Source organism: Panthera pardus, unplaced genomic scaffold, assembly GCF_024362965.1.
Source record: "Panthera pardus isolate Hobbes unplaced genomic scaffold, ASM2436296v1 HiC_scaffold_24, whole genome shotgun sequence".
Taxonomy (NCBI): domain Eukaryota; kingdom Metazoa; phylum Chordata; class Mammalia; order Carnivora; family Felidae; genus Panthera; species Panthera pardus.
In genome coordinates this window covers 41,025,944-41,048,205 of record NW_026526810.1, presented here as the reverse complement: position 1 = coordinate 41,048,205, position 22,262 = coordinate 41,025,944, and the positions used below count along the sequence as shown (strand labels likewise).

The 22,262-nt window shown below is 34.0% G+C and overlaps 1 protein-coding gene across 4 annotated transcripts in view; it reads right to left on the bottom strand.

The window, feature by feature from the left end:
• The window catches only part of RFX7 (regulatory factor X7), a 134,035-nt gene that overhangs the window by 63,643 nt on the left and 48,130 nt on the right, over window positions 1–22,262 (bottom strand). For all 4 annotated transcript variants that reach the window (XM_053889037.1, XM_053889038.1, XM_053889040.1 and 1 more), the window contains one exon: window positions 13,211–13,244. In XM_053889037.1, the coding sequence (XP_053745012.1) occupies window positions 13,211–13,244 (34 nt within the window). The remainder of the gene's footprint in view (window positions 1–13,210; window positions 13,245–22,262) is intronic.

The following is a 22,262-nucleotide window of genomic DNA, read 5'->3' as shown; positions in this document are numbered from 1 at the left end:
AGCCTGGGTTCTGGGGTCAGATTACCTAGATTAAAAACCTAATTCTACCAATTATCAAGTTTTATGACCTTGGATAAATTACTTAACCTGTCTGAGCTTCCTTGTCTATAAAATGAAGATGAAAACAAGATTAACCTCATAGGCAAATTAAGAAGACAGAGTGATAAAACATGTAAAGTACTCATCTGGCATATGGTAATACATACTCAATAAACGCTAACAACAAAAACAATAAGAAATACAAAGAAACTCTGTTTGGGGATATTATATGCATATTATACATTCTTTTTGATAATTATTGTTTGTGAATAATCATTCAGCAAATGTTTACTGAATATATTCCATGTACTAGACACTGTGCTAAGCACTAGGGATATAAAGACCATAAGAAATAGTCTTTACTTCCAAAGCTTATTTTTGGAGAAGAAAACAAATTAATCTGGTGATTAGCATACTATGTGGTAAGAGCTTTAAGAGGAGTACAGAGTGTTTTATAGGGTGCATGAAAGCAGGGGCTCTTAAATGAGAAGGTAATACAGATAGGTTGAACTAGTATATATGTACATATATACATAAATTGCTAACCATTTTCTTCTTTGTCTTCCTTTCATATAGAGGCTAGAAAAAAAAAATCCTCCATGTTCTAGTTTCCCTTACAGCTAGGAGTACCCAAATGACATTACTCTGGAGTCTGAAGTTTCTGAAGTGGGTTTTCAGAAGGGAAGTAAAGTATCCTAAAATAAAGACAGAACGTCTCTAGAAGAAAGCTCTTTTGCCTTTCCTCCCTTCCTGCCTCACCATTTGGACAAAGGCAGATAAGTGCAGCAGCCATCAATGATGTGACTGGAACAAAAGATGACACAGCAAAAAAACAAAAAAACAAAAAAAACAAAACACCTAGGACTCTGGTGGCATTGTTGAGTTACTGCACCACTCTAGAATGCCTAATTTTGGACTTGTTAGATAACACAAACTCTTATTTCTGTAAGCCACCAATAGGGTTTTCTGTTATCTGCAGCTGAATTCATTCTTAGTAGATGAACAAAACTTTCTGAAAAGGTTTCTGAACCGAGTCCAAAAGAAGGGGCAGGAGTTATCCAAGTGAAAAAAAACCTGAGAAGGGCACAGCTGGCAGAGGAAATAGCATCTACAAAGGCCTGGAGGAAGAGAGAGTATGGAGTGTTGACACCGGCATCTGTTCTACAATATGCACCTTCTGGCTTCTCAGAAGGCATTAGCCAGGAGATTCCCAACCTTTTCCATCTTCCATTCACGAGGTTTCAGGGATTCAATGCTCTCCTCTCAGTGTTTCCATATGGGCAGCATTCATTTTTAAACGGTATGTTCTGTGATGATGAACATGTGTCTTTAACTAATGTTTAGACTTCTAAAAACAAATTTATGGTAATTTAAGTCAATTAGATCCATATTATCAATTTACACATATAACACCGTCAACTAAAGCTGCCATGTGTGCTTATTATGTGCCAGGCACTGTATTTATACTAATTATCTCATTTAATATTCACAACAACTCTGTGATAGGTACTGTTATTATGTCCTTTGTTACAAAACTGATTTAGGTTAAAATTGTCCAAATTCAAACAGTAATGGTAATATTGGCTGGGGCAAGGATTCAAACTCATGTCTGTTTCATTCTATAGCCTCGGCTCTGAGCCATTCTGCTATACTGGTAAACAGTTTCCTTAGTTTCTGGCTTGTTAGTTCCACTTCATTTGCTTGCGTCCTTCCTGCATCTATGCAGTAAAGTTTTAGTTCCCCATCTGTACTCTGTAAAGGAGAGCGGTGGTGGCTCAGGATGGTTATCTCCTAACAGGAGAGTAGGAAAGGAAGGGGTATATGTAAGTAGAGTAGAACAAGAAAAAAGGGAAAATGTCAGAAAAAGAAAAAATGTTCTTTTCCTCCAAAACAATGAAATAAGTTTCTGTTCTTACTGGCAAACTGTGAAGTAATTCCAAAAAATAAATTCGAATATCTTAGCAAGTTTAAGGTCTCTAAAATGCCTAAAATGAAGGTGGCAACTTTCTTTATATTCTAAATTGCAATGTTTAATAATTGATTAGTTTATGCTCATTCATATACCTAACAAATATGCATTGATCATTGTCATATGCCTTTGCCCATATTATAATGAATATATTCCTACACTTGAGAAGCTAAGAACAAATAAAAACGCTTATTATAATTATCATAGAGATGACTACATAATACCAAGAAAGGTAATTAAAACACAGGATAATATGGGACACAGATGTATCAAACTCAGACCTAAGAAATCACAGATGGTATTCCAGAGGGAGTGATACTTAAGAATCTTAAAACATAAGAAAAAGAAAAAGAAGAAGAAGAAGAGATGGTCTAGACCAGAGTTTTTTTCAACTTTAACATTACTAACAATTTTGGGCTGATAAGTATGTTACAGGGTGATGTCTAGTGTTTTGTAGAATGTTTGAACAGCCTTGTCTTCCACCTCCTTGATGCTGGTCGCACATTCTGTTGAAAATCAAAACTGTCTCTAGATATTGTCAAATGTCCCATAGGGGGCAAAAATGCCTCTGGTTGAGAACCATTGCTGCACAACGAGGCCTGAGAACCAGGCCTGCACAATGCAAACTGGTTGCCACTAGTCACATGTAGCTATTTCACTTGAAATTAACTTAAATGGAATAAAAATTCAGTTCTTCAGTCACACTAGCCACATTTTAAGTGTTCCTTAGCCATGTTTTAATGGACAGCACTATTCTAGAGAGTATACATTCTCTTATTTCACAACTGTTCGCTGTGCCTTAATGAGAGCCTGTGGAGGGAGTGAAAAAAGGTAAGGTTAAACAAGAGAAGTAAGACGTGAGTATGAAAGGTCTCCCATGACTTAACAAAGAATAATGGGGATCTGGTGAGAGGTGTGAAGCAAGGGTATAAAATAACAGATGCACATTTTATAAAGCTGATTATAATGGTGCTGCAGAGGACAGAATGAAAGTGAAGAGTCTAGAAGCAGAGAAATAGCTGCAGTATTTCTAACAAGTATGGCAACCTGGATTAATGCAGCAGCAGTAGGGACGGACAAAAATGGATCAATTAAGGAGGCAGAATTGATAGGACTTGGTGATTGACCAGATATGAGGTACACTGAGGATAAGAATGAAGAATGACTACCAGGTTTTTAGGATGGATGAATGAGTACATCCACTAAGACAATATGGTACAAAGAATGTTCATGTCCTAATCTTCTCTTTCCAGGAAAACAGTAAATCTGTTACCTTCCATGGCAAAAGGGACTTTGTAGATGTGATTAAGGACCTTGAGATGGAGAGATTATCCTGGATTATACAGTAGGCCCAATGTAATCACAAGTGTTCAGATAAGAGGGAGCCTGAGGGAACTCTGAACACACAAAAAGAGAAGTGTCAAAGTAATGCAGTGTAAGACAGACTTGAGCAGCCACTACTGGCTTTGAAGACACAGCCATTAAAAGCTAAAAAAGGCAAGGAAACAGATTCTCCCCTACAGCTTTCAAAAGGAACACAGCCCTGATGCTACTTTCATTTTATCCTAGTGAGGCGTGTCAGACTGCTAACCTACAGAACTGTAATAAATTTGTTTTGTTTTATGCCACTAAGTTTATGGTAATTTGTCGTAGCAGCAATAAGAAACTAATACAGGTAGGTTCAGAATTGGGGTATGATACAATGAGATTGGTTCTGGAAAAGAGGAGTTTGAAGTAACTATGGGACATTCTGGTAAACTTGATGGATAGATGAAATCTAGACCTTAAGGTGGGGATGTATAATTAGCAGACATCACCATACTGACATTAATTGAAACCATCAAAGTAGATGAAATCATCATGGGCAAATACAGACAGAATGCAGACAATTCAGGTAGACATGTACTAGAGGCTCTTGAAGGAAACTGGAGAGGAACAGCCTAAGATGTAGCAGGAAAACCAAGATAGTGTGGTATCTAAGGAATGAAAAGAATAGGAACGTACTAAATGAGGAAGGTTAGGGAATGATCAACAGTCAAGTGAAAAAGGGTGGTGAAATTAGGGACTGAGACCATTATATTTAGCAATAAGAGACCGACCATTCATGGTCTTCTTGGTAAACACAGGTGTCAGAGAAGTGGTTACTGGAAGACTTGTTGCTGGAGTTGAAGAATGGGTGAGGCATGAGAATGGGTTTCAAAAGAAAGAAGGAAGACATGGTAGCTAGAGAACGGTTGTGAATTTCAAGAAGGATTTTTTTTAATAGATGAGAAAAGATTAACCATTTAACTTTTAACAGAAAAAGGCTAGTTGAAAATGAGAAAGAAAAAAAAAAAACCAGGAGAAGAGAATAAAGGAATTCTGAGATAGGAAGGTATGGGATCAGAGCCTAGACAGAGATCAACTTTCAGAAAGGCAGAAAGATAGTTCTACTATTAGGAGAAAAGAGAAGGGATACAATAGGTACAGAAGTGAGCAACTAGTGAGTTGGGGATAAGAAACAGTGTTAATTTTGTGGAATACCTTCACTGTGTCTTCTTATTTTCTCAGAAAAGTAGGAGGTGAGATCATCTGCTGACAGTAAGAGAAGAAATGAGTTTGGGAACTTTAGTTTAAAAGTTTGAAACAGTTTTTGTGGAGAAGAGTAGATGACAGCTCACTAGGAAATGAAGGGGGTTGAAGGGACCTGTACATTTTACTGAATCTTTAAAATATCTATTAATGGACTTATGAATGTGGCCACACAGGAGTACCTGACACCGGAGCACCTTTCCCAGCTTCACCAACTAAAAACCTAAACAAAACATACCCAACAACTGTTTTAGCATAGAACTGTTACATCTGAGAGAAAAGACACAAATAAGATAATTCCATCTGAAGGCAACTTGTGAAATGGTACAAGGAGGGGCAAATCAAGCAGAACATGGCCAAGTACTGATACACTAAAGTGACACAGATCACTATTTGAGAAAGCAAACTACCAAAAGGAAGATACGAAATCACTTCAAAATCTACACAAATCATGTAGATTTGGAATCTACTGCTGAATATTAAACTGTATGAGTACAGAAAAACTCCATGAAGCTGGGTACAGAATCACCAGGGAACTGTATTTGTCTATGACATGTTCAAATTCTGATTAGACAGAATTGAGAGATCTCAGTGAACACCCAAGGAATACAGTATAGACACCAGAAATTATATTTTAGTATAAAAGCTAAATTCTAACATAAATGCCATTATAGATTTGCCCCAACAAAGCTTAAACACAGCAAAGGATCAAACTATCCTACAAGTAATTTAGTTCCTGGCCAAAGAAAGCTTTAATACACTTTAAAGGAAGAGAACAAAACCCACACACTATAAACAAACAAATAAATACTAAATTAAAAATAATTAGATACGCAAAGAAGAAAACATGACCCATTAACTGCAATAAACAAAAAATCAGTAAATAAAACAGACTTAGAGATAGTATAATTAGCAAACAAGGACTTAAAAGAAAGTATTATAAATATGCCCAAGGGTTTAATAAGAAGAGAAATGGACAATAAAACAAAACAAAATACCCAAGTAGAATTTCTAGACCTGAAAAATTCAAGATCTAAAACAGATAATAATTCACTCAATGGGATTTAAAGCAGATTAGACACATCAGCAGAAAATATTAGTGAATGTGATAATAAAGAAATATAACCTATCCAAAATGAAGCAAAAAGAGAAAAAAAAAAAAAAACTAAGCATAGCCTTTGTGACCTATTTTGAGTTCCAGGATGGAAGGGGCAATGAAGAATATTTCAATGGCTAGGAATTTTTTTGAAAATTGGTGAAAAATATAAACTCACACATTTGAGGAGCTCAATGAACAAAAAGCAAGACAAAAACAGAGAAAATCATACTAAGGCTATTATAATAGCACCGCTGAAAACCACTAATAAACAATCTTACAAGATATTAAAGGAGAATAAAAAAGAATGTATTACATACAGGGAAACAAGAATAACTACAAACTTCCCAATGGAAACTGTGCAAGCCAGAAGACAGTGAATCACCACTGCTAAAATGATGAAAGAAATACTAGAATTCTTTATTCAAAGAAGTGTCCTTTGAAATGAAGGGCAATTAAAGGATTTTGTTTTCAGATAAACTAAAACTAGGAGAACTAACAGTAGACCTACAAGAAAATAAATGCAAAATCTTATGTGTACACTCAACCATACAAGTAAGCAGTAACAAGATAAAGCTTGTCAGACTGGGTAAGAATGATACAAGTATATGATGTCATCAACAGCAACAACACACTTTGACCATAAAGACCTATAATGCTTAAGAGTAAAGAAAGGGTCGAAAAAGGTATGTCTTACAAGCAAACACCAATTATAAGAGGGGAAGATTATGCAGACAAAGCAGACTTCAAAGCAAAAATATTATCAGAGATAAAAATGGAAACATCATAATAATAAAAGAACCAATTTACAAAGAAGACATAATACTTCTACATATTTATGTCCAATAATAGCTTCAATACATGAAGCAAAATCTGCCAGGATCACAGAGAAAAAAATACTAACCATCACAAGAGAGACATTTTAGTATCCCTCTCTGTAACAGAAATAAGGGGGGAAGAAAAGGATCCCTATATCTTGAAAAAAAAACAACCAACTGGACCTAAGTGTTAGATTAAGAACATTCCATCCAATGACAGTTGAATACACAGTGAAACTTTGGATTGCGAGTAACTTGTTCTGCGAGTGTTCTGCAAAATGAGCAAACATTTCTAATAAATTTTAACTTCATAAACAAGTGATGTCTTGCAATACGAGTACTACATGATGCCCAATGTCACATGATCACAACTGAGCGGATGGCTCTCTCTTTCTCTCTCACTCGCTGTGGGATTGTGGGTGATTGTCTCCCATGCTCGGATGCTTGGTCTCAGGCTGCGGTGTTTGCCGGTCAGTAATTTTTCAGAACACTGCAAGGTGCCCCCAATTGGCACTAGTGTATTTTTTGTCATGTCAAAGCACCTATGGACAGTCCTTTGCTTTTCCACACAAGAGTAACCTTAGGAATGCTTTGCTTCATTGTAGGTCATTGGATAGGTTCCTTGTTAAAGTTGTACAAAAAGAAAAAGATTCCATTGAGCCAAAAGATGGCAGTGATTCTGTTACTGATAGTGAAAGCTATCCTACACAATAACCCTCCTCTCTCTTGTCTCCTTCACACCAGCCACAAAGGTTTCAAAGTTAACTACAGGTTAATTTGCTTATTTTTCTTTATATTTTGTATTTTCTTTATTACTTTATATTATATTACACTACTGTAATCATTTTTATATGAATATTTTTGGATTGTGGAACGAATCATCTGAATTTATCCACTAAGATATATAACAAAAAAGTGTTGATAAATACTCAATTATCTAGGAACTGATCAAGATATATCTAAGTGTCCCATGGGTATAAGAATAAATGAGAATGGAAATATAAAAAAAATTGATAATGAAAACATAACATAATATGGGATACAGCTAAACCAGTGCTTACAGGACAATTTACAGCACTTTAGCTTACAACAGAAAAGAAAAAATGTTTCAAGTTTCCATATTAAGGAGCTAGAAAAATAGGAATAATTTAAAACAGAGGTTAAGCAGAAAGAAAGAAATAATACTTACTAGAAGAGAAACAAAATAGAAAACTGACAAAAAGAAAAATCAATAAAGCCAAAACTCAATTCATGTGAAAAGACCAATAAAATTATTAAACCTCTACCTAAACTGATCCAGAAAAAAAGAAGATATAAAGCGCCCTTATCAGGAATCAGAGATAACTGCTACAGATTCTACAGACAATAAAGGATAATAAGGGAACATTATAAGCAACACTACATGAACAATTCAGTAATATAGTAGAAATGAACAAATTCCTTCAAAGACTAAAATACTAAAACTGTATCAAGAATAAACAGAAGAATAGCCCTATAATAATAAAAGAAACTAAGTTTGTAACTAATACCTTTCCCACAGTTTTATTAGTAAAATCTATGAAACACTTAAAGAAATAATAATTTTAAATAGATTGCTTCCGAAAATGGAGAACAGCATTTCCAAACTCATTATATGAAGTCAACATTACCCAGATACCAAAAACAGAAAAAGATTTTACAAGAAAATAGTATTTCCAAAGCCCTAATTAATACAGACAGTACTCTTTAACAAAATGGCAAATCTGATGTAGTAATATATAAAAGTATAATGCAACACATGAAGTACAGAGTATCATGTAGAGTTTATCACAGAAATGCAAGGATTGGTTTCACTTGGGAAAATCAATCAGTGTAATTCACCATGTTAACAGAATAAAGAAAGGAGAATTATCTTGTGATTATTTTGATGAGTGCGGAAAAAGCATTTGATAAAATAAAACATGCATTTGATAAAAAAAAAAAAAACTCTTAGAAAAACAGGAACAGAAGGGAACATTCTCAGCTTGAAAAGAGCATCCATGAAAAAAAGTAGTATTAACATCATATTGTAAAGTGAATGAATGAGTGGTTTTCTTCTAAAACTAGGAACAAGGAAAGGGAATTTACTCTCACCATGTCTATTTAATGTTGTCCTGGAGGTCCTAGCAGAGCAATAAGGTGAATAAAAATAAATAGATGTTTAAAATGAAACATCCTGAGGTGCCTGGGTGGCTGAGTCAGTTAAGCGTCCGGCTTTGGCTCAGGTCATGATCTCACGGTCTATGAGTTCAAGCCTGGCATTGGGCTCTGTGCTGACAGCTTGGAGCCTGGAGCCTGCTTGGGATTCTGTGTCTCCTTCTATATGTGCTCCTTCCCCACATGCACTCTGTCTCTCTCTCTCTCAAAAATATATAAACATTTAGGGGCACCTGGGTGGCTCAGTCGGTTAAGCGTCCGACTTCAGCTCAGGTCACGATCTCACGTTCCGTGAGTTCAAGCCCCGTGTCAGGCTCTGGGCTGATGGCTCAGAGACTGGAGCCTGCTTCCAGTTCTGTGTCTCCCTCTCTCTCTGCCCCTCCCCCGTTCATGCTCTGTCTCTCTCTGTCTCAAAAATAAATAAACGTTAAAAAAAAAAAATTAAAAAAATATATATAAACATTTAAAAAAATAATATGAATGAAATGTCTTTATTTATGGACAATTTGATTAAGTAGGTAGAAAATCCAAAGGATTCTCCACATAAGCCTCTGAATATAATATATAAACTTAGTATGTTTTCAGACTACAAGGTCTACACAAATATTAGCAATAAAATATTATATAACAAACATTTTTAAATACCATTCATGATAGCATCCAAAGTATTAAAATATTTAGGTCTAAGTTAAGCATAAATAATATAAACCCTATACATAGAAAACTACGAAACACTGTTGAGAAAAATTATAGAAGAACCAACTAATATAAAGATATACCATGCTCAAGGATTAAAAGACTTGTTGTTAAGATGTCAACTGACCCCAAATTGATCTATAAATTCACTGTAATCCCAATCAAAAATCCCAGTCGACTTATGTTTTTTCCTTTTTTTTTGCATCTGACTTCAGCTCAGGTCATGATCTCATGGTTCTTGAGTTAGAGCCCCATATTGGGCTCTGTACTGAGAGCAGGGAGCCTGGAACCTGCTTCAGAATCTCTGTCTCCCTCTCTCTCGGCCCCTCCCCTGCTTGTGCTCTGTCTCTCTCTGTCTCTCAAAAATGAATAAATTAAAAACAAACAAAAAAAAAGAAAGAAATTGACAAATCTATTCTAAATTTCCATGGAAATGCTAAAATCAATGTCAACCATTATATTACCTGATATCAAGCCTTTCTACAAAGCTACCACATAAAAGACAGTGTAGTGACGTCATAAGGAAAGATAAAGCAATGGATGGGAAAAAAGAGGATAGAAAAGGACACACACATGATTATTTTTGACATAGGAGGTGACTGGGAAAGGGTGGACTTTTCAATAAATGGCGCTGGAACAACTGGATATCCATACATATGGTAAAAGATAAAGACTGCAGTTCACCTCATACAAAACACAAATTTAAATCACAATGGTTAACAGAAAAAGACCTAATAGAAAAAGCTAAAATAATAAAATTTTACAAGAAAACATATAAAATCTTTGTGAGAAGGCTGGGGAATCTAGAAAATGAGGTCAGCAAATCCTCCCCTTAAAATAACTATATAATGATATAAACTGTCAAGAAGAACAATTTTAGGGCTTTGGGCACTAATGGCAAACAACATGTTAAGAAATGTTTTGTCATTAAAAACTGAACTTTAGGTACTAATTGTTGAAAGTCTGTGTCATTCTTGCCTGGTCTACTCCCATGACCTATCCCATATGATCCGGACAGTAGTACTGCCAGGATAAGGGTGCTGTGTTTAAATATACACAGGAAAACATGATGACAATGATTCAAATAAAGAGAATTGTAATAAAGACAGAGAAACTAGAACACTGAGAAAGACAATCAGAAAAATGAATAAAGCTTCGGAGACTGAAAGGATAACATTAATCATTTCAACATACATGTAATGGAAGCTTTGGAAGGAGAGGGGAATTCAAGGAACAGAAAAATATTTGAAGAAATAATGGCTGAGAACTTCCCCAATCAGAATAATCTATAGATGTGAATCCATCAAATCTCAAGCTAGATAAACACAAAGTGATCCGTACATACACATGTAACACAAAAAGTGTTGAAAGCTAGAGTAAATGGGTGAGCAAACAAGCAAGTGAATGAATTTCAATAAATCTTGGTATGGACCAGAGAAAAAAAACTCATCATGCACATGAAAACAACATGATAAATTACTCACTACTCATCAGAAACAACAAAGGCTAAGGGCAGCAGAATGACATATTCAAAGTGATGGAAGAATAAAACCTGTTGATAAAGAATTATGTTTCCAGCAAAACTATCCTTTATAACCAAAGGCAAATAAAGACATTCACAGAGAAAAACCAAGAAAATTCATTAAAAGCAAACATGCCTTACCAGAAATATTAAACGAAATCTTTTAGACTGAAAGAAATTATCCTTGATTCCTCTTTGTTTCTCTCTGCACATTCAGTGCATAAGCAAGCAAGGTCTATTAGCTTTATATACAAAATAAGCCTTGAATCCATATACTTTTTTTCCATCTTCCACTGCCATCATGGGAGCAAGAGCCTTGAATTTTCATTTCATACTATTCTCCTACTTGAAACCCTTTAATTGGTTCTCTATGTACTGAGAATGAAATCCATACTATTTGCCATGGCCAAATATACCCTATGAAAAAAACTTCTCCCTACCTGAACTTTTCTCTTATCATTCTCTCCTCTCTCTATAAGTTCCAGATCACTGCACTTTGTATTCTGTAAATGTCCCCAACTCCTTCCTGCTTCAGAATCTTTGTACTTATTATTCCCTCTGCCTAGTAAGTGTCACAGGCAAATCATCACACAAGGCTGGATTCTCCTCTCAAATGCCATTTCCTCAGATCATCCAATCTAAATTTACCCTACCCCCATGACTTGCCTCTTTTTGCTTTACAAAAATTTTGTAATGATAAATAGCATTTATCATTATCTGAAGTTATAATGTTCATTTATTTGACTTCATCTAATATATACCTCACTCAATAAATTATAAGGTTCATGAGGACAGAGATCTTACTATCTTGTTCATCAAATATACATAACTTTAAACCTTATGCTAACATATAAACAATTTTGAACTCTTGAAAGATTTTTTAAAAGCCTTTTTCTCATTTAGTATTTTATAAATGTCATATCTTACAAATTCTACCAGTCTTCTTCAAAAGCTGAATAATCCTCCAACACTATCTCAGGTACTGAAAAGAAAGCAGTATGCCATAACTACTGAGTGATAAACAATGAAACTCTTGAGGGTTGGGGCAGATAGGAAATCCTCTGTGGATTGGGTGCAAAGTCATCCCTCCATCCCAAATTACTATCTTCCTAGGTCTTAACAGCACTCTTGAATATGACACTGTGATCAACAGTGAATTCTTGAGAGCAAGGGAATACGTCCTTTTTATTCTGAATCCCATGTATCTAGCTAGCGTTGCTAGACAGAAGGTGTTTAATTATTTTTCCGAAGCGAACAGCATGTTTCTTCATTTATAAAAGGAAGGTAACAAGATTACCTACTTCAGAGGGTTATTGTGAGGCCAATAAAGAAAAAAAGAAGAAGAAAGGGTAAGTGAAAGAAACAAGGAAAAACATCTCCATGAAGTACTTAATCTCAACTATTAGGTTAGAAAAGCACAGGAGAACTGATCAAATTACCACCTCTCCTATGAACTCTTCCCATTTATTCACCTACCTAGAAGCTAATAAGCTAATAATATCATAAGGTCATAATAATTTCATAAGCTAATAACATATTACATACTATTTCAGCACCAGACAGTAAAGATCCTCCCTTTCCCACAAACAAATTAGCTTATAAGGAACATGGAAACCTGAATAAGAAAGTTCTGATGTCACAAAAAACTAGGAAGAGGACTAACTACAAGAACACTGGGGAAATCTAACAGTGCAGAGTCACTGAGCATTTTAGAGCCTAGGGAGTATTCCATTAGCAGAGATTTCATTAAAGACATCAGTACTATTCCAGTAGCCCCAGTAGCTTCATGTCCTACCCTCACATGTTCAAGAGAGGAGCTAACGAACTACAAATACAATCTTAATTTAAACTATTGTTGTGGTTTTAATTCCTGAAGGCCATCAAACCAAACATGAAAAGTATACCAACAAAAATTAATCCATGAAGCATTTAAAAAGGCTCTCATTTAAATTCATTTTTAAGAGTTCTATTAACTGCAACATAAATTAGAACTATTATCTTGGCTTTAATTCCTAATGTCTAGCAACCTAAATAGGAAAAATATGCATGCTATCAACAAAACTAAACCATCAAACATCTTAAGCAAAAGCCAGTAAGCTTCAAAAACACGCAACAGCCTCAGGTTGTGATTTCATTATTGATGAGATATAGGAAAGTATCTACATAGCTTGTAGCCAGTTCACCAATAGGGTTGTAATTGAATGTCAAATTTTATTTGCTAAAATTGAGTTATGTTTAAAATAAATATTTACTCAAGAATAATATATTTGATATAGTGGAAAAGGCTATTACAAAAGAACTTTAATATTAGTTATTTTACTTACCAAAATGCAGTCCACTTTAGATTGTACAGTTTTGCTAAAAGAAAAAGAAAGTTAGGTTAATAAAAATGATAAATTTATTAAATATTTGAAATAGTAAAACTCTTTTTTAACATTAGGCATAATACCCTAAAACTGCATCTTTCACAAAGCATAACATACATCTATTTCCCATTCACTGTACTAAATTCAGCCCTAAAGCATGATCAAAATATCTTGAGTTCACTGCTACAGTCAACCTATTACTGTTACAATGTATCATTCTAACAGATGTTTTGAATAAACAATTAAGTTTTTAGAGACATACTAAAATGCAGATATGTATTATTATACATAGAAATAGGACAGAGAGTTTATAATGAATTATGATTTTTATTCAATGCCTGCCACTCTGGAAAATGACTTGTTTGGCATTTAAAAGCCATAATGGTGTAATATTATCTGTATTTCTAAAGACTTGTTATAAAGTAGATTCTCTTGTCCTCTTCTCCCTCCCATTCACACATATGTACGCTCGCTCATGCACAGGCACACAGCCTAGGGAAAGGAATCCGTAGACATAAAAGTAGTAATAAAGATTAACTACTATGGTAATAAATTGGAAGGGGATAATGTATTTAGCAATAAATAATCCATTAAAAAAATCAAATTAAAAAAAGAAATAAATAATCCAAATAAAGGCACTATACATCAATTTAACTGAGCCACTGAATAAGTGAATTATTAATATGGAATACAAATGAAGTCAGTATAAAATAATTTAACTGTCATCTGAATTTTGTTATAACACATTAAAGTTCAAATGCAATGAAATCACATATAAAGTTCAGAGATAGTTTATATCTTAAAAGATGTTATAAACAAAATTATCTCTCATAAAAGATTCTAGTCAAATAAATGTAAAAAAATGGTTATTTGCCTCTTTATACAGCTATAATCTATAGAGTAAAAAAATCAACATTTAAATTTCATTACAGTCAATGCAATCAATAACCTCAAAATTTTTCATTTGTATTGAGATTTCAAATTTCACGTTTTAAAGAACAAAGTATGACTTAATTTAGTTCAGTTGCAAAAATCAGAATGACTAAAAAGAACAAGAAAAGCAAATGATACCTCCACTTAAGAGGAAATGAAATCCCCTTCCCACAATCCCACGGAAGACTTTTTAGAGGTTTTTAAATCTTTTGGGATTTGTATAGTTTATAACACATTAGCAGCTAAAGTGTGCTATTTTTTTTTTCTCTTCTTAGTAACTCCCACAATTTCCCTGAGATAAGAGAGTAATCCACAGATTAAGAATTGCTCCTAAAAAATAAAGAATCCAAACACTGTTCACCACATTCTTCTAAACCCCCAACATTTCCTGTCTAAAGTGTTACCGTAACCTAAACGGTCTCCCTCCTTCTTTCCTTAACACCTCCCCCTCCTTGCCCCAACAACTCTGTGGGCTATTGTCAACAAAATGGCCAGAGTCATTCTTTGTCCAAACCACATTAGTCCTTCCCTCCAGTCTTGATCATGGCCAACAAAGCCCCGGATGACCCAGCCTTCAGCTAGCTTTCTAATCTCATCTCCTATTATTCCTCTGTTCCTCATTCATTCAGCTCCTGCCACACTATCCTCGGTGCTATTTTCTCAAGGCTGGTGCAGGGCCTTTGTACTGGCGTTTTCTGTCAGCTTCTAAGACTTTTCTCCCATATGGCTATCTGTTCATTTTTTTCATAACTTTGCTAGATGTTATCATTTACAGATAGTTCTTCCCTGAGTTTCCCAGATAAAATATTCTCCATCACTCTCCTCCTTGCTCTGTTTCACTTTTCATTATTGCACTTACCACCAGTCATTTTATATTTTTATTAGTTTGTCACCGGCTATCTTCCTTGACTAGAATTTAACTCCATGAAAGCAGGCTTTATCTGTTTTGCTCCCTGGGGTATTATAATCTGGCACATGTTAGGTGTTCAATAAAATCTGTTAAATGAATAAATGACAAAAACATTCAGTCCCCCATATGAAGAAAACTCTTTGGAAAGACGGATCACTTAAAAAAGGGTTTGTAGAGAAATTAATATAAAATTGAAAATGTGTTCATTTTTAAAGCATCACTCTAGATATACTCCTCTTCTATCAGAAACCTGCTCTACAGGATATCTGAAGAGGATGACTATGTCTTCTTATCACAAACAATTTGGTAAATCGCTAAAAATTATGTATAAAAGATAGCCTTTCAAAGAATAAACTTGAAAAGTAAAGTGAAAGTGCTTCTAAGCTAGATATGAACCTTGGCAATCACCTGACCTAGCCTTTTGATGATTTTTTATCTCATACTTAACACAAGCATAATAGAAGGATATAGATTTTTAGTCCCCTTTGATCTTCTGTCCAGTCTCATATCATACCTCACTACTTTCCCAAAGACAACTTATTAATCTGATGTGTAACTTTCCCAGTTGATATTTCAGTATTTGTATGAGATACACAAATATCTACAAGCAACATACACTGTTGTTCCAAGAAGCTTTTACATGTTTATATAAATGCCCTTACATTATACACACACACACACACACACACACACACATATATATTCTGCAACTATCTTTTTTCATTCAACATTATTTTGAGATCTACAGTTTGATGAAATGCATTCATTTTTTATAATGTCTGAAAAGTATTCCAGTGGATGAATATATCAAATTTATTCATCCATTTCACATTTACTGAAAGCCAGTTATGTACTTTCCAGTTTTTCTACAATGTTGCAATAAACTTTGTACATGTCTCCTTGTGTACACATGTGAAAACCTCTCAGTTATAAATTCAGAAGTTAATTTTCTGGGTCTCATGGATGTATCTATTCAGTTTTATTATATATTACCAAATTCTTCTCCCAAGCAGTAATATTCATTTATATTTCCATCAGCAGTATATGATAATCCCTATTTTCCTATTAAATTGCACAAATAAATGCCATTTATACATGACATATAATACATATATTAAATACTTATTCTAAGGAATATAAATTTTTAAAATTTATCATTTCCCAATTTCTAGCAATACTGTGTACCTTGTCACCTGCTTACTGGCCATATAGGTTCTTTCCTCTGTAAATTGCTGGTTCATATTCTTTGCCCATTTTTAAGGGAGTTGACTATTTCTTATTAAATTGTTGTAGTTCTTTATACATTCTGGACACTAATTCTCTTTTACATATACTTAACTTTGTTAATGATGCATTTTAATGACATCTTACTAAAGTTAAAATTTTTGATTTAGTCAAATTTATCAATTTTTTTCCTTTATGATTATGTTTTTTATCTTAAGACATCCTACCTAAAGTTTTTTTTTAATGTTTATTTATTTATTTATTTATTTATTTAGAGCGCTTGCTCATGTGCACATATGAGCAGGGGAAGGGCAGAGAGAGAGGAAGAGAGAATCCCAAAGCAGGCTTCACACTGGCAGTGTAGAGCCTGATGTGAGGCTTAATCTCACGCTCGATCTCACAAACTGCGAGATCATGAAAGAGCTGGATGCTTAACTGACTGAGCCACCCAAGTGCCCCCTATCTAGTTTTAAAGACATATTTCATTCTAAAATTTTTGAAGTTAGCTTTTCAATTGTGATCTTTATTCAAATTAGAATTTATTCTTATGCATGGTATGGTATGTGTGTGTATATATAAATATATATATATATTTATATATATACACACACACATACACACTCTTTTTGGCAAGCCAACTGTACCCTATTTTATTATGCCAAGTTTTCACGTGAGCTTGAACCTACTTGTGGCTTTTTTTCTATTTTATTATTAATCTATGTGTCTATCTCTGAGTCACCACTCCAAGTTTATTAGTGCTTTAAAAATTAGGTCTAGTTATTCCATGACCCTCCTTGACCATATTCATAACAGCCTTGGTAAGTCTTGGGCCTTAAAATACTCTAAGTGATTTTTTCGGTTTTTTCAATTCCACAAAAATCTTGCTAAGATTTATACTGAGCTGTACTGAAGTTATAGATTGAAGTGGGAGAGCTAATTCATAATTTGGATTTATTTTTGTCTGTCTTAAAAAGTTCTTATAATTTTCCCTATATCTTTCGTTAGAAAAAGTCCTAGCTAGTTTATAGATGAATTATACCATGTACCATGAATTATAACTTTTTTTATTATGTTTTCTAATTGGTTCTTGCTAATGTACATGCTGATGTGCACAAAACTGTTAGTTCTATGCTGACCTTGTATCGAGAAACCTTCCTGAACTTATTAGCTCTAATAGTATGTAGAATCTCTTATAGATAATTTCACTTACAATTAATGAAAATGTTTTTCTTCTTTTTCTGTCTTTATGCTAATTTTTCTCCTCCTTTCTCTTAAATAATTACATCAGCTAAAATCTCTAGTCTAATGGTGAAGAGTGCAGTGACAGCAGCTTTTTCTCCTCCTTTCTCTTAAATAATTACATCAGCTAAAATCTCTAGTCTAATGGTGAAGAGTGCAGTGACAGCAGACATCCTTGTTCTGTTTCCAATTCTTATTTCAAAGTTTTAATATGATATACTGTGATATTCCATTTAGGGTATATTTTATACTTTCCTACAATATTCCTAAATATGTGATGCTTATTTGATTAAAAGAAAATAACGCTTCAATTTTCTAATGTCCTGCTTCAGATAGTAACAAGGTAACTTCCCACATACAACAATGATATACTGTGGACTACATATAAAAACAAACATTAAAGTTAAAGAGAGTGACCAAAAGCAGGTGGCAACTGGAGGGAAGGCATCCTTAAAAGAAGGGAACTGCACTGGGTAGGATATGTATTTATAAGGCTGTTGCCTGAGGCCTCTTACCCCCCATGCAGCACTGAGCCCACAAGAATGAAGCAGAAACCTGCTGTCTTGCCAGCTGAGGAGCAGAGGACAATATCTGGGATTGCCAGAGCTACTATAACATGAAAGATGAAATCCCAGAAAGGAAGGTGTCACAAAATTTTTATGTAAACTATGCCCAAATGTTTGGCTTCTTCTGGGAAAGACAGCAAGGCTTCCAGAAAAAAGTAACAGCTGGAAGGTGGAAAGACCTGAGCTGAGCCTTCTTGCTGCCGCCTATTATAGAAGCAATGTTGGCATTTGAATCCAGTGTACCGGGATAAAAAACAAAAAGAAAACCCAAAAGACAAAACACCCACAACACTCAGAGAAAAATAACAGAATCCAAAGCCTACAACATATCACCGACAATGTCTATTACACAAGCAAAATTTACCAGAAAGAAGAAACAGGAAAAAGAGACCCATACTCAAGATAAAAAAGCAGCTCACAGAAACCAAATCCTGAATGATCTACATGTCAGAATTAGTAGGCAGGGATTTCTAAGCAAATATTACAAATATGTGCAAATATTTAAAGGAAAATATGGTCATAAGAATGTATACATGGTGTGGAGGGCAGAGAATCTCAGCTGAGAAATGGTAGTTATGGAAAAGAACCAAATGGAAGTTCTAAAACTAAAAAAAAAGTACAATGTCTAAAATGAAAAATTCATTGGATTACCTTAAGAGATCAGACACATCAGAAAAAGGGTCACTAAACTGGAAAATAAATCAATACATCTTACTGAATCTAAAGGAGAAAGAAAAAGATTTTCAACATAATAAACAGAGCTGCAGAGATTTGTAGTACAACTACAAATGTGGTCTAACTATGTGCAGCCAGAGAGGAGAGAGAATGGGACAGAAAAATATCTGATAAATGACCAAAATTTCCCCAAACTGGGTAAAAAACACAAACTTACATATCCAAGCTCATCAAACTACAAGCAGGATAATCACTAAGAAAACCACACATGGGATTATCATAGTCAAAGAGATGAAAATGCAAAGATAAAAAGCAAATTTTGAAGGCAGCCGGAGTACAGTTAACATTAAATGTGGTAAAAAAAAAAGTGGTATGAACGATAGCTGACTTCTATATAGTGAAGTGATTTGTAACAGAAGTACTAAAGGAATTCAAGAGACAAAGGAAAATCCTTTCAACAAATGCTGATGGAATAACTGTATGTATCTATAAACAAATAAACATAATTCATTCTACACCTAAATTTGAATTGGAACTTAAAATTAACTATAACAATTTAAACTATAAAGTGCTTAGAAGAAATCACAAATTATTATGTCCTAAAATTATACAAAGATGTCTTAGGACACAGAAGCAATAACCTTTAAAAAAAAAAAAAAAACTAAATTAGATCCCATCAAAATGAAAATCAACTTCTATTCATCAAAAGACATCAATTAAGAAAATAAGCCACCAACCAAAAACAGTATTTGCAAAACCTATACCTAACAAAAGACTTATGTTTGGAATATGTAATAAATTCCTTCAACTCAACAGTAAAGCCAATTAATAAAAAAGCAAACAACTGGAATAGTTTACACACACAAAAAAAGGATATACAAATGTCCAATAAGCATACAAAAAGATGTTCAATATCAGTAATCATCAAGGAAATGCAAATCAAAATCATAATGATATACTATTATATACTCACTAGGATGGCTAAAATCAAAAATACTGAAAACACCAAGAAGTGGCAAGAATTTGGAGCAAGTGCAACTGTCATACATTTCTGATGGAAATGTAAAAGGAAAAACCACTTTGAAAAATTTGGTAGTTAAATATAAACCTATGTTTCAATGCAACAATTCTACTCCTAGGTATTTATTTAAAAGAAATGAAACTATTCACAAAACAGTCTTTTACAATAATGTTCACAGCATCTTTAGTCACAATAGCCCCAAACTGAAAACAATCTAAATGGCAGTCAATAGAAGAATGGATAAAAATGTGGTATATTCATAGTACTTAGCAAATTAAAAAAAAAAAAAAGACTTATATATACATACAAACACATAGATGAATCTAGTAGATATTATACTGAGCCAAAGACACCACCCGGAAAAGTTCACTCTGTACAATTCCATTTATATGATGTTCTAGCATTGGCAAAATCAATCTATGGTGAAAGAAAAATTAGAAAAAGTGGATGTCTTAGGATGAGGGTGGGGTTGGCTTGGAAGGAGGACGTATGAACTCTTTTTGCCCCATCTGCCCTTTACAGGAAAGAATTTTGCCCTTCAGCTGCTGGTAGTGCTTCCAGCAGAAAGATCTCTCTTGTCTGGGGGGTGTCTATGCTGAAGAAAACTTCACTCCCCAAGTCATATCTCCTTCCAGGAACAGCCCAAACCCAGAGACTGATCAACATGGGGATATAAAGGCCCAGTTCCTTACTCCACCTTGAACCAACTCTGATAGATGATTCCAGCTTCCAAATACTCCAGCACTACACTTTAATTTTCCCTCTGCCTTCTTCCATTCTTTCCATAGATGTGAATCTCAAGAGCATTCCCTAATGAAGTGATTCTTAAAATATAATTCTTGGACTACCATCACCTGGGAGTAGTTACAAATGCAAACTTGTGGGCCCCACTCTAGACCTATTGAATCAGAAAGCAGAAGCCCCAATCACCTATAAAAAGTTTCTAAGCCTTTCTGGCTCACTCTTAAATATACTCAAATAGTTACACAATTGGGGGAAATCCCTAATATGAAAATCAGAACATTCCTGTTAAAAAGAGGGCATGAAACCCCTACTAGAAGGCTATGCAAGAAGAAAAAAATATAATCAAATCTTCACAAAGGTAAGGAACAAAAACTGGATACTATATATACATTTTAAAACACAGAAATAAAAAGTGATGTCTTAAAATCAAAATGATTGGGCTGGATATTTTCCGTTTGCCAGAAAATCCTTCCAGATCCAGTTCTCATCCTTTGCAATAACCCAGGAGGCTGGCCTCATGCACTGTATCTATATGGCTCCCTTCTTTGGTTTCCAGTGAGCCAGTATCAGTCACTGGAAGGAGATAAGAGAGCAAAAGGAGGTATTTATTCCTTTTGGCTTTCTCTCTGACAGGCAATGAGTTTAGTTGTTGGGGAACTTCTGAACAAATCTTAAGACCTTTTTGAACTCATTGAGCCATAAGCATCAAAGACTTTGGTCAAAAATGAAAAATATATAAAAATTTAAATTAAAAAGTCTTGAACTTATAAAACAAGAAATGGTATTATCTGTGGATATATTTAGAATTAACTTATAATTACTTTTTCTATTATTTTTCCTATTTAAGAAAATTTTTCAGAAACAGGAAAAATATACATAAAAATACATTCACCACTCTAATAATGAACCATTGATGCACATTTGAGCATTTTTAAAAAGGTAGATAGTATAGTTCTTCATTTTTATTTTTGAATAAAACCATTTCATTAATTTTATCGACGAATAACTTATGTTCAAATGATAATATGTTTAACATGAATATTTTTCTATGTTTTTTGACATTTTCTAAATTGTTGATAATTTATTAGATTTCAAATGCATCAAACTTCTGGTCTCACTGTTTTCTTAAAAAAATTGTTAGTTTTGTAAACATTTTAAATAGTATCAATCTGGTAATTGGTATTAGACAAAAATAACACAATATCAGTATCACAATTTTGCTGTGGTATTATAACTACTAAGGTTAGGGAACATGCTAATCATTCATCTGCCCCATCTTTCAGTTTAAGCTTTGCACGTCAAGTCAGATCAACACAATGTTACGAAGTAAAAACCTTAAACCTAGACCTATAGAGTAGGAAAAAGAAGGAAACACACCAGCAAGAAGAGCTTATACTAATTTAAGGAAGAGAGATACAGCTTGAGAAAGCATATTTTGTTTTCCCTAAATTGAATTAAAAAGTGAAGCTGGAAATAACTTCTTACCTCGTGCTAGTGGGGTTATACAAAAGAGACAGTAATTTTAGAAAGTAGATGTTAAAAAAAAATTAGTCTAAGCCTACTTTACCCACAGAAACACTTAATAAAAATAACCATGTAATATTCTCTTTTCTTCAGACTTAAATATGATACAATAAATTAGCAGTCATGGGCCAAACATACACCGAATATAATACTCTGTAAGTAGTAGTATGCCTG